The sequence below is a fragment of the Ictalurus punctatus genome, chromosome 2 (assembly GCF_001660625.3).
Source record: "Ictalurus punctatus breed USDA103 chromosome 2, Coco_2.0, whole genome shotgun sequence".
Taxonomy (NCBI): Eukaryota; Metazoa; Chordata; class Actinopteri; order Siluriformes; family Ictaluridae; genus Ictalurus; species Ictalurus punctatus.
The window spans coordinates 31096818-31108869 of NC_030417.2; the positions used below are offsets into that span (position 1 = coordinate 31096818).

Sequence of the window (12052 nt, forward strand, 5' to 3'; positions counted from 1 at the left end):
GACTGCTCTCACCATCTCACTGGTCTTGATCCTCAGTTCCTCTACAATCTGTGATGCTTTGTCAGCGAACCTTTGGGTCTGACCTTGATTACTGGCTTGCCACCACGACTTCTAGAACTTTGATTGGTTGGCTGCCAAAGCAGTCGCAGTGACCTGAATTGAACCCCATGTTCTAAAGGCCAGTCAGCTAGTGTATGTCCATCTTGCTTTCTCTCTAATCCTTCCCTGTGGAGCGGATCAGTGTCACTCAAACTGTTCCCATGTACAACACAGTGCGTCTCCTCGGTTATTACAGCTCCGTAAGTCAGGGAGAAGATGAACGTGAGTAAAAGTTGCCAAAGAAGAAAGAAAAAGCGATTTTGAAAAAGATTTTCCCAATCAGTGCAACACAGAATGGCTTCACTTACACTCTCTTCATGTAATGTACCGTAATTAAGGGGAAAACAATGTTCAATGGACATTGTTATCCAATTACCACTGGCTTGCCATGGCACATTACACACAGAAAATGAAAAATACACAAAAAATACTCGGCTGCCTAGTAAAAGAGGTTTCAGCCATCCACATTTCTGGGCATACTGATACCATGTGTGATCTACCAACCAAATCTGAAGATTTTGGAGTTTTTCTAAACAGTGAGCAGTTGTGGTTCAGGTGGTAGGACGGGTTGTCCGTTAATCGTAGGGTCGGCGGTTCGATTCCCGGTCCACATGACTCCACATGCCGAAGTGTACTTGGGCAAGACACTGAACCCCAAGTTGCCCCCGATGGCAAGTTAGCGCCTTGTATGGCAGCTCTGCTACCATTGGTGTGCGAGTGAATGGGTGAATGAGAACCAGTATAAAGCGCTTCGGATAAAAGTGCAGGCCATTTACCATTCAAATGGCAATGCTAATCTTTAAACCGAGTAATACACGAGATTATTGTTCCCCCTTTGCTAAATTGGGGACACCTGCAGTGCTGACGTTTTAACCCCAAGCCAACACAAATTCTCAAATGTTCTCGGTGTTTGATGAATGTTTATTTATGAGAGCATGCGCTCAGGCAGGCAGCTTCTGCTATCAGTTTGCAACCTTGGCTGCTGTTTCCGGTGCTGTTGAGACCCAAGCTCCTGTGCATAGCCCTGATCAAGCAGGGTTTTTTTTTTTTTTCTTCCATAAAGTAAACACTGCATATTTGTGCTAAAGTATGCAGGCAGCCAGCCTTATTCCCTACAGATCTGCCAGAGGAGAGTCTGTGTCCATGGAGATCAGTTGACTTGCACCTTCTCTTCTGCGCTCACCTGCTCCTCGTTCCTTCCAAGCGGTCACCCAGTGATTGGCTGTTTGTAACTGTAAATACACCCTGGCCTAACTTTGATTGAGCACGGTCTCTAGTGAGAGCATGGATTCAGAGTCTTGGATAGTTTGTCTGGAGGTTCATTCCATGCTCGCTCTCTCTCTCTCTCTCTCTCTCAGATTCTCTGCATCTCTCATGCATTGTATCATCTCCTCTCGAAGAGATTCACCTCATCTACATGCAGTGAGCTTGCGGAAGGACGGCGTGATCGCCGGTTTTGCTTTAAGAAAAAAAAAAGATTTGGTCGGCATGATTCTGTCCATCAAATGAAATATATTCGTCTTGTTACGATGTATGAAGTCTAAGCTACGGGATTGTGTAGTATCTCGAATCCAAGGACATCCACTGCTGAGGTCTGACCCTGATTGGCTGTTTGTGTGGTGCTCAGTGTTTTTGCATTCAGCAGGATTTTGCTTTAAATCATAGAATCATGTGAATGTCGAGAGCATGAGAGAGCTGAGGATCTTACTAAATTGGCAGTGCGATGAAAGATGTGTATGTTTCCACACGCGGAAAAAGAGAGAAACTGAATGAATTGGCTATTAATATTACTATAGAGAAATTAAGTGTGGCAAGGGGCATTAAACGAATGCAGAGGAATGATAAGACTTTAACTCGGAGGTGCCAAAATCTGCCGTGTTATTTAGCTATAGCGTTTGTGTTTTCGACCCTTTGCTACGGAGATATAAAAATATATATATTGGGCGGCTGTGGCTCAGGTGGTAGAGCGGGTTGTCCACTAATCGTAGGGTTGGAGGTTCGATTCCCGGCCCACATGACTCCACATGCCAAAGTGTCCTAGGGCAAGACACTGAACCCCAAATTGCTCCAGATAGCATGTTAGCGCCTTGCATGGCAGCTCTGATATCATTGGTGTGTGAATGGGTGAATGAGACACAGTGTAAAGCGCTTTGGATAAAAGTGCTATATAAGTGCAGACCATTTACCATATATATATATATATATATATATATATATATATATATATATCTCAAAAGCATTGAGGAGTGGTTATGACTCCAAGCTATTTTACTGAAGAAAGTGAAGCTTGGTCCATCAGAGATGTTCCATGCCTGGAAGTCACCATGCTCAGTCTTTATATATTGTCAGTCAGTGCGTTCATGCTGTTTAGAGCTAAAGCGCTAACACTGCGGATGTGATTTGTTTGCAGAGAGTCAGCGGGCCTACAGATTCGTGCAAGGCAAAGACTGGGGCTTCAAGAAGTTTATAAGGCGGGACTTCCTACTGGATGAGGCCAATGGGCTGCTACCAGACGACAAACTGACACTCTTCTGTGAGGTAAGGGCCCCTGTGATTGGCTGACTTGATCACCGTATGATGATTTGAGCATTATGAAAATGTCACGTATTGTAACGCGATGTATCTGCCACTTGTTAAAGATAAATTAAACAGTGCACTAATCTGAATCTAATCTAAAATTTGTTTTTCATTTATATATATATTATGTATATATGCGATAGAATTCAGGCTATCTGTATCCAAGCTATCTGTATTAGCTGTGTACACTAACAAGAGGCACATCCCAAGCTGTATTTTTCTTTATATAATGTTTCACGCATTCTATTCTATTCTAATTTTATATATTTATTTATATATATATATATATATATATATATATATATATATATATATATATATATATATATATATATATATATATTATAATTCTATACACGCATAATGAGACATCATATACGATGGGATAAAAGGAAACCGTGGTTATAAGTTCTTCCGTTTTTACTCAGCAAACAGTGAATGGGTAATAACTTGAGTTTGAAGCTAAAGTTACAAAAGGAGAACTGAAGAAAAGCCAGACCTAACGTTTGAGGCAATCGCAGATCTGCCAACCTTTTTGTAGAAACTCTGCAATTTGACATCGGAGTACGCTGCCGAGTTATTGCTCAGTAATGCTCCGAAGAGCTCCTCTGGGTACTCCGGTTTCCTCCCCCAGTCCAGAGACATGTGTTCTAGGCTGATTGGCATCTCTAAGTTGTCTGTGGTGTGTGAATGGGTGTGTGACTGTGTGATTGCGATTGTGCCCTGTGATGGGTTGGCATCCCGTCCAGGGTGTCCTCCGACTTGTACCCCGAGTTCCCTGGGATGGATGGGTGGATGGACGGATGGATGGATATATGGATGGATAGATGGATATATGGATGGATGGATATAGGGATGGATGGATGGATAGACGGATGGATGGAAAGATGATGGATGGATATATGGATGGATGGATAGACGGATGGATGGAAAGATGATGGATGCATATATGGATGGATGGATATATGGATGGATGGATGGATAGACGGATGGATGGAAAGATGATGGATGGATATATGGATGGATGGATAGACGGATGGATGGAAAGATGATGGATGCATATATGGATGGATGGATATATGGATGGATGGATGGATGAATGGATAGATGGATGGAAGGAAAGATGGATGGTTGGATGGAAAGATGGACTGAAGGATGGATAGACGGATGGATGGAAAGATGGATGAATGGATGGATATATGGCTAGACGGATGGATGGATGGATATACGGATGGATGGATAGACGGATGGATGGATGGATAGACGGATGGATGGAAAGATGGATGGATGGATGGATGGATATATGGATGGATGGATGGATAGACGGATGGATGGAAAGATGGATGGATGGATATATGGATGGATGGAAAGATGGATAGACGGATGGATGGAAAGACGGCTGGATGGATATATGGGTGGAAGGATGGAAAGATGGACGGACGGACGGACGGATGGATTTTCTCTACTATCTTAATATGAGTGCTTCTGGAGATTTCAGTAGTCATTACGGTATCTAACACTACTGTATTATCACCGAGGACATATTTTACTTATCGCCTTCTCAAATATTCTTTGAAGATTATGATAGCTATCATACGTAAACCCCTCACTGCGCTTTATAGAGACATGCTTTTGATCATTCACGCAGAAATCTCCCGCTCCTGCATTAATGCCCCTCCTCGTATAGCCTGTAGGAAAAAGGTCAGGTTGAATTTGAGTGTCTGCCGCACTCTTTGCTCCTTCCTGCACTAGGTTACATGCCTTAATGCTATGCAGTGATTAATGTTTAACGCATGCTCCACAGAGTTGGCTGTTTCGAGACGACCTAATGAAGCCTGCAGGCACACAGCAGCAGGCTCTCTCCCTCTTTTTTTTTTTTTTGGATGAGGAAGACGAGGGAGAAAGCAGAGGGAGGGAAGGCAAGAAGAACGAGGGCTCGTTTTAAGTGTTTCCAAACTGGGTCCGATTACGTCACAGGGACCGAAGCATGTCCTCAGCTCCTTCTTTTCCTGGAGAGAGAGTGTGTTTGTGTTTGTGTGTGTGTGTTTACTTGAGCAGTGTTGGTTGTAAGTATGCTGGCTTTACTTCCTGTGAAATGGATTGAGAATGTGAGAGAGACGAAATAAGAGCGAGCGAAATACGCAGTGACGAGGAGCTTGACCTCAAAAGCCGACTTCTGTTGAGACTCGGATCGTCTCACGGTCCTGTCGTCATCTCGTTTGGGCATTTTTCTGGGCAATACATTTCAGACAAATGGCTTTGCGTCACGATAGAAATCTCAACAGTGGTACACTTTTATCGTTTGATCATGTTTAACCTACAGCAAACGTTTCCTTGACAACGACACTGCTTCTTAATCATATTAATTGGCTATATTTCTGAAACGCTATGTATAACCATAATTAGGCTTGGAATTAATAAATAAAGAAGCCACCACAGTATGCAACTAAAACAGTTAATTAAGCGAGGGAGACGAACATCGTAGAGGGAAAGAAAGGACGTAACTTGGACTTTGCATCACATGTTTCTTTGTGTCTTGTAATACATTCGTTTCCATTTAAAAAGCATCACATTTTCAAACAGTATGTCTAATAGCAGAGTTTTCCTGAGGTTTTCAGAGGGCTTAGGTGCTGACTGGGGTGGGGGTCGGGGGGTGTTGTGGGTGTCGAAATTATACGAAGGACATTTTGTTATTTCTGACCAGTATTCTTACCGTATTTGTGCAGGAAAGCCGGCAACACTTATTGTACTTACTGTCAAAAGTTTATTCGTTTCACCGAATAACGTGTTTGAGATTTAATGAAAATATATGCGGACCCATTACAATGTGCATCAGCTTTAAATGATGTTTCAGCCGTTTGTTGAAGCCGTCAGCACCTGTTTTACATAATGATCCTAGCGTCGTCTGTCGTCGTCGCTGTTGTTTTTGACCAGTGGTTTTCATCAGGAAAAAGGCCTTCCCTACCAAGCCTAGTTAGATACTAACGCTAGATCGGTCGGGGTATCTGTATCTAACGTCAACTAACTAGCTTCGCTGGCTAACGCAACTTAACTCAGTACATGAATACCTATGTAAGTTATCTAGGTTAGCGATTTCTTCAGTCTCTGCTATCGGATTCACGAGAACGACTCATTAACAACAACAAAAAGTTAGTACGTTAATTGATTCTTTGTTGAGGTTTACCTTATCGATGGCTTATCCGAGTCGACGGTTGTAACTACCTTCCGGAATTGACGGTACGGAGAAATATCCGATCAGCTGGAATGGTCAGGTAGCTTGGCGATGAGCGTCCGTGACGCACCAATCACACAAACGTACATCCGAACACTGATCGAACTCTTTGAACGTTGAACTCTCACCGTTGTTTTTATGTTCGTTCCGATATGTCGCCTATATGCCATTTTTGCATTCGTTTGGCTTAAGGCGCTCCACAAAAACACTTCGGCGCTCCGCCTAAGCCTTTCTATGGTAGGGAAAACCCTGCTAGTAGAGAGCACAAGCATGGCCAACGTGAGTGAACCCAGTACTATTAAACAAAACATGAGAACAGTTCAGCTCAGCAAGCACTGAGAACTAAGACTTGTGTGTACTTTCCCTTCGCTTGCCAGGGTCTGCACACACAGGTCAAGGTGTTTATAACAAACGCCCTCTCTGACACTGCTCCACAAGCTCAGCTTGGCATCCCTCACACTCTCTATTAAAGATATTGAACGAAGGTTTTAAACATACAACGGAGTTCTAGCAGTACACAGCAGCAACCAACATAACCAGCTAAATAAAATGTCCCATGACGTCTCTGATCGTTGGAAACGAAGGCGGTTCCTCGTTATTAAGTAAGTTATTTCGTTGTCCGTATCGGGTACCAAAAAACATATACTCCTACACAAAAAGGAAATGAATGACGCGTCGTTAAACTTAACCTAGTGCGTTTGTACGCTTGGACATATCTGGAGTAAAAGCCCCTTCTTGGACAGCTTACGTAGATGACCGTCATGTTAACCGGTCAGGAGAATGGGACGTAATCTAGCCAGCGTCTTAGGGTTATGAGAGGGCTTCCTGTGCAGGCGCTAATTGGGACAGTTGTGAAGGCTGGTTGGTGATCGGCTGAGTCAGAGTTTTATTAGGGTTATTAAAGGCGACAGCATGACCGGGTTATTTATGATAAGATCGGAGAAGGTCTGATCTGTCCGTTCTTATTTCTTTTTATTGTCCGGTGTTGGAAGACAGCTTTTTAGGGGTTCAAAGAGCTGTCTAGGTTCGTGGATTATAGTCCTTGCTAGACTCCTCATTAGTACAGACAAGGCCTGTCGTCCTTGACAGTAAACAAGCATCTTTTTTAACGAAGGGCTGCACGTAGGGTTGTGTGGATGTTACTGGGTGGAAATCTGGCGAAGGCTCCAGCGAGGGAACGGGCGTATGGTTCTGAAGGAAAGCTGCCAAGTTCCTGGAAGAGATATGGAAAGATGAGGTGGATCGGTTTTGGAAGGACATATCAGGAAAGCTGTGAACCTGAAGAATGTGTTCAGTCATAATCTTCCTGATCTTTTGAATTTTTACTCCGTAATCATGCTTTTCCCAGATTTCGGTTGTGGAACGCTTCTGCTCCTTCCTTTTGATTCATTTGATATCATTCGATGTAGATCAGATCACCTTTGTGCTTTATGTTCCTCTGCATAGTTTCCTTGCTATTTCTCCACCTTCTGCAGGTAAATATCATTTTTTAAAAATTTTATTTTTTTTTTAATATAAAAAAAACACCAGTGTACCATTTCCTCTTATTTATTCTCTCTTATTCCTGTTCCTCCGTCCTTATCTCTTTCGCTAGTGTTGAGTCGTTCTATCCGAGTCGTTACCTCACTGGTTCCAAATCTCACAATTGCTTTAAGAAAGCATGGTGAGTCTTTATAGACACACAAAGCCAACTGTGGACAAATTCCCGTTTCTGGCGCTTGTCCATCCTTATCAGTGTGTCGCGCTTATCCGAGTGGATTGGAGTGGGGTAGTGGTGCCGTCGTCACGTAGCTCTACGTGTGGGCCGAATATCCCCATCGTGGGAATAATATGTGTGCGCCAACTGTAGGTATTTACTGAGGATAAAGTTCCACTTAAACGTGCTGTGCAGGATGTTATTATATGCTAGGGGAGGAAAATAGACTTAAACTCTCCCTGTCTTCTTTTTCAGCTCTTTTATTTTCATGAGCTTGTCTACTGGTTGAATTTGATGCAGGTTTTACGGAATATACTCGACGCGTTTTACTTGCCCCCGTTTTTCAGTCCGTGTCCTCTCCCCCTCGTCCGTTTGAGCCGCCATCGATCTCCATTTTATGGCCGCGTCCACCCCGTCTTCCTTTCACCTCCCTGCGTAGTTCCGCTCTTCGTTTCTCAGCCTCTCTCGCTCTCTCTCTCTCCCTGACAGCACCCATCTTTCATTCAGTGTCGCCATATGCCACGCTGATAACTCTGAGAGCTACTACAGCTGCAACATCTGTGCCCCCACACACACGCGCGCACGGGCACACGTTCGCACCTATACAGAATTCGCAGTAAGTAGTTAGGTGAAGAGGGAGAAAAGTGCTACGCCTGCAGCATCTGCCGTGCACAGAGATAATGCAGGGAGGAGAGAGAGGAGGGCGGCAGTGCTCTGTGATAAAGGCTTGTAAACGACTTTTCTTTGATGAGAGAGGTGGATGGAGGACTGGAGCGAAGCCTTGATGTAGCCTTGAAGTGAATCTTTGTGCGTCCAGTTCACCGCTACTGCATTCTCTCCCAGGTACAAACACATTCTCTTCACTGTTTGTGTAACGGACTAAACATACAGCGATCCACATGTATGGGAGGAGCTCAGAAGTTTGTCTCTCATATAGAAGAATTTGTTCCGACCTGTGGATCGACGGTACGGTAAACACTAGGTTCAGGTTTCCGCACTGCCGGGAGCCCTAGGTTCATCTTTTTATAATGTTTCTTTGGCACCACGTGCGGTTCCATCTCCCCCACTGACCATAACAACCCGGGAAACTTGAACCAGGAAGTAGCACGACAAAATGGACCAGTCATTTCGTGATGAGAGCGGATAGCTTCCACACGTCATGTAGACCGCACTAAGGTTCAGTTGAAGCAAGCCCCTGACCACCATTTAAAAAAAAAATTAATAACAAGGGATTGGTTGTCTGGACTGCTTCTGGGATCAAGAACAGCTTTCACACTTCACCAGGGCAAATGTCCGGAGACACCTACTAAACAAGCTAGAGGTGAGAGTGGCAAGGAGACAACATTACGAACCCTTGAAAGGGAACCCAGAGACCTTTTACGTGAAATTCATTAGCTAGTCAGAGCTCCAGTGTGCTTGCCCAGTCCCATGATGCAGCTCAGGCTGAGTTTGTCTCTGTCACACCCCTCATCACAGCACCAGCTGATTTAAAATAAATAAATAAATGCTTCCCAGCAGTGGGTTTGATGTGACGCGTACACACGCTGACAGTCCCAAAGAAAGAGCTGCAGGTTGGTGATTGCGGTCAGGGCCAGACTGAGAACAGCTTGAGTGGAAATGATGCGTAACAGATCCGTGTGTGTATAGTGAATGAGATCTACTTTTCTCACACATCAGCAGTAGCTCATATTCCAGCCCTTTGCTTCCCTTCCTTCTCATAGATCCTGCGGGTCATTGGCAGGTCAGGAGCAGCAACACTTCCCACTGTGAAACCTTATTCAACTGTTTCTGTAGGACTCTTAGGTTTTCAAAGGAAACTATTTCTTTACAGTAATTCCAACATCTTTTTATCCAGACGTGCTCTACTTTATAAATAAGAGCTTCATTATTGATTTGTCCTGTAGTTTGTTTGTGTGTGTGTGTGTATATTTTACCCAGCAAATGTTGATCCTGCATTACAAAGAGATGCTCATGAAAGATGCTAAATTAGACAAGTGTGTGTGTGTGTGTGTGTGTGTGTGTGTGTGTGTGTGTGTTTGCGTTCCTAACACCTCATTACTTTTGATAGAAAGAGAAGGGCTGTTCTGATGAGGCTAATTTGGTTAATTTTGCAGCGTGTGCCTGTTTGCACATGCGTATATCTGTGTGTGTGTGTGTGTGTGTGTATGTGTTTGAGCGCTGTTTGTTCAGCTAAATTAAACACCAAAGCAATGAATACCCATTCTCCAGAGAATTAATGAACTTATTGCATCTGATATGTGTTCTTTCTTTTGACACTATTTCACGCTTGGCCGCACAGCTCACATCTACAAACAACGAACACAAACAAGACGCCGCAGCCACGACCGAGTCCTCTGCATCCATCCATTAAGTGAAAGAATAGGACAGAGGGAGTGTCGTGCGGAGTTTATGAGGTGTTTGTCCTTCTCCGTGTCTGAACACGGACGTAGGGCTGTATCACAGCGGGGGCCGTGCTGCGCTGGGCCGAGTCTTAACACGATAATAGACGAGCAGGACGGATCGGAAATATCATCCTCTCTCCTAGGCCTCGCTTAAGCTGAACGCCTCCAGGCCTCGGTTTCTAGATACCAGTTAAGCTTAGAATTATACTGTCTGTTATGCTAGCTGGAATGTCCTACACCCTTCCTAATAATGAAGCTGGTGTAATAAGTTAATGCTATATGTTTTTAGTGTACGGACAAGTACATACCCTTGAAGACGACCGTAATCTATAGGAGCAAGGATAGATCGATTTATGGGGCTTTCACACTGGCAGTTTAGTCTGAAATGTGAAGGCTGTCACGCGGGTCGGTGTGAGTTCGGTCGCACCGGAACTGTGCCGCGATTCCCGTGAATGTGAACACAACTCGTACTCGGGTCCGAGCTTGTTTAGGAAGTCGTGTTTTACGCGATGACGACGTCACACACGTGTACCACGAGTGGCAGGGGAACATTGTGGAATACAGAAAATTTCCACTGCTGCATCAAAATACTACAAAAAAGTATGCCGTGTTCTCCATGCGCGTTTTCGATGGACGCATCTGAAGAGGAACGCAAACGCACCGAGGTGCGATAAAATCAACCGAGCCTGAAACCAGACCGACGCAGTAGGGGGCGCCGGGAACAATCGCACTCGGATTCGGCCCGCAGCAAAAGTGCTCAGTGTGAGAACCACCATAGCTGTGTAGTTTTGGTGTGCCCGTGCCAACTATAGCATCGGATTCCTCTTCTAGCATGACTGAAACCCGATATGGTCGCCTGCTGTTGTAGCCTCCAGGTTTGACGTTTCGTGCGCGTGCTTTTCTGCTCACCCCGCTTGAACAGCGTGGTTATCGAGTTACCGTGGCCTTCCAGTCGGCTCGGACTGGTCTAGCCATTCTGACAGAGGTGTTTCTGCCGTCAGAACTGCCACACTCACTAGGTGTGTTCCGTTTTTACGCACCATTCTGTGTAAAACCCATAGATCGGCAGGTTCTGAAATATTCGAACCAGCCCGTCTGGCGCTGACGAGCATGCCACGGTAAACGTCACGGAGATCGCATCTCTTTTCGCATTCTGATGTGATGTTTGATGTGAACATTAACTGAAGCTCTTGACCTTTATCTGCATGATTTAACGCGTTACACCGCCGCATGATTGGCCGAGCGCAGAAATGAACGCTCAATCAAGCACACTCCACGATATCCGGAGCAGCTCGTAATTTTTCAGAATTCCGTCAGATTTTCCGCAGATTTGGGCCAAGACGTGTCATGTGACACACATTCGCAGGCTTGAGATGGTGTTTCACCAGGATGCAGACTTTCACACTTGCCACGAAAATCCCACTACATCCTGTAAGCATTAATTATTTGGTGGAGTTCAAACACTTGTTTATCATCTTTATCTTCTCTGTACATTGCTTTCTCAGAGTCTGCTGGAGATCTAATGCATCCCAGACTGACGGTCTCATTCATTTGACACTTTTGATTTTGCCCAGCTCCTTCATTTCTAAATCACTTCTGTTTGTCTTCTTGATTGACTTGATTTTTTTTCTTCTTCTTGTTGTCGCTTCACTGCGCTGAAGATTTTAAATCAGCCTATAAAAATACAAAAGACGTCATCCTGGTTTTTTTTTTTTTTTGGAATGTTTTGGCTTGCACAAGGTACTCAGAAGTTCTTTCTCCAAACATGATGAGCTGAATTATTGTCAGTTTGGTCTTTTTGTCTCCCCTGACTAAGCTTTTATTTAGTTTTCTAAAGGAGTTTTCTGTGGGGTGTGGAAACCGAGACGATTGTGGTGCAGTTGCTTATTGTTGATGTAACTGTCGTTCCTGCTGCTTTCCGGTGGTCCTGCTCTTTTCGAGTAACCGCTGGCTTCTCTCTTAAATTCCTTATCATTAGTCTGAGAATGCTTTGTGAGAACTTGTGCAGGGGCAAGTAGTTGCGCTTCCATACACTTGATCTAGTTG

At 44.3% G+C, this 12052-nt stretch overlaps 1 protein-coding gene across 7 annotated transcripts in view; it reads left to right on the plus strand.

Moving 5' to 3' along the window:
• The window catches only part of spop (speckle type BTB/POZ protein), a 123292-nt gene that overhangs the window by 86235 nt on the left and 25005 nt on the right, over nt 1-12052 (plus strand). For all 7 annotated transcript variants that reach the window (XM_017452449.3, XM_053675510.1, XM_017452441.3 and 4 more), the window contains one exon: nt 2510-2637. In XM_017452449.3, the coding sequence (XP_017307938.1) occupies nt 2510-2637 (128 nt within the window). The remainder of the gene's footprint in view (nt 1-2509; nt 2638-12052) is intronic.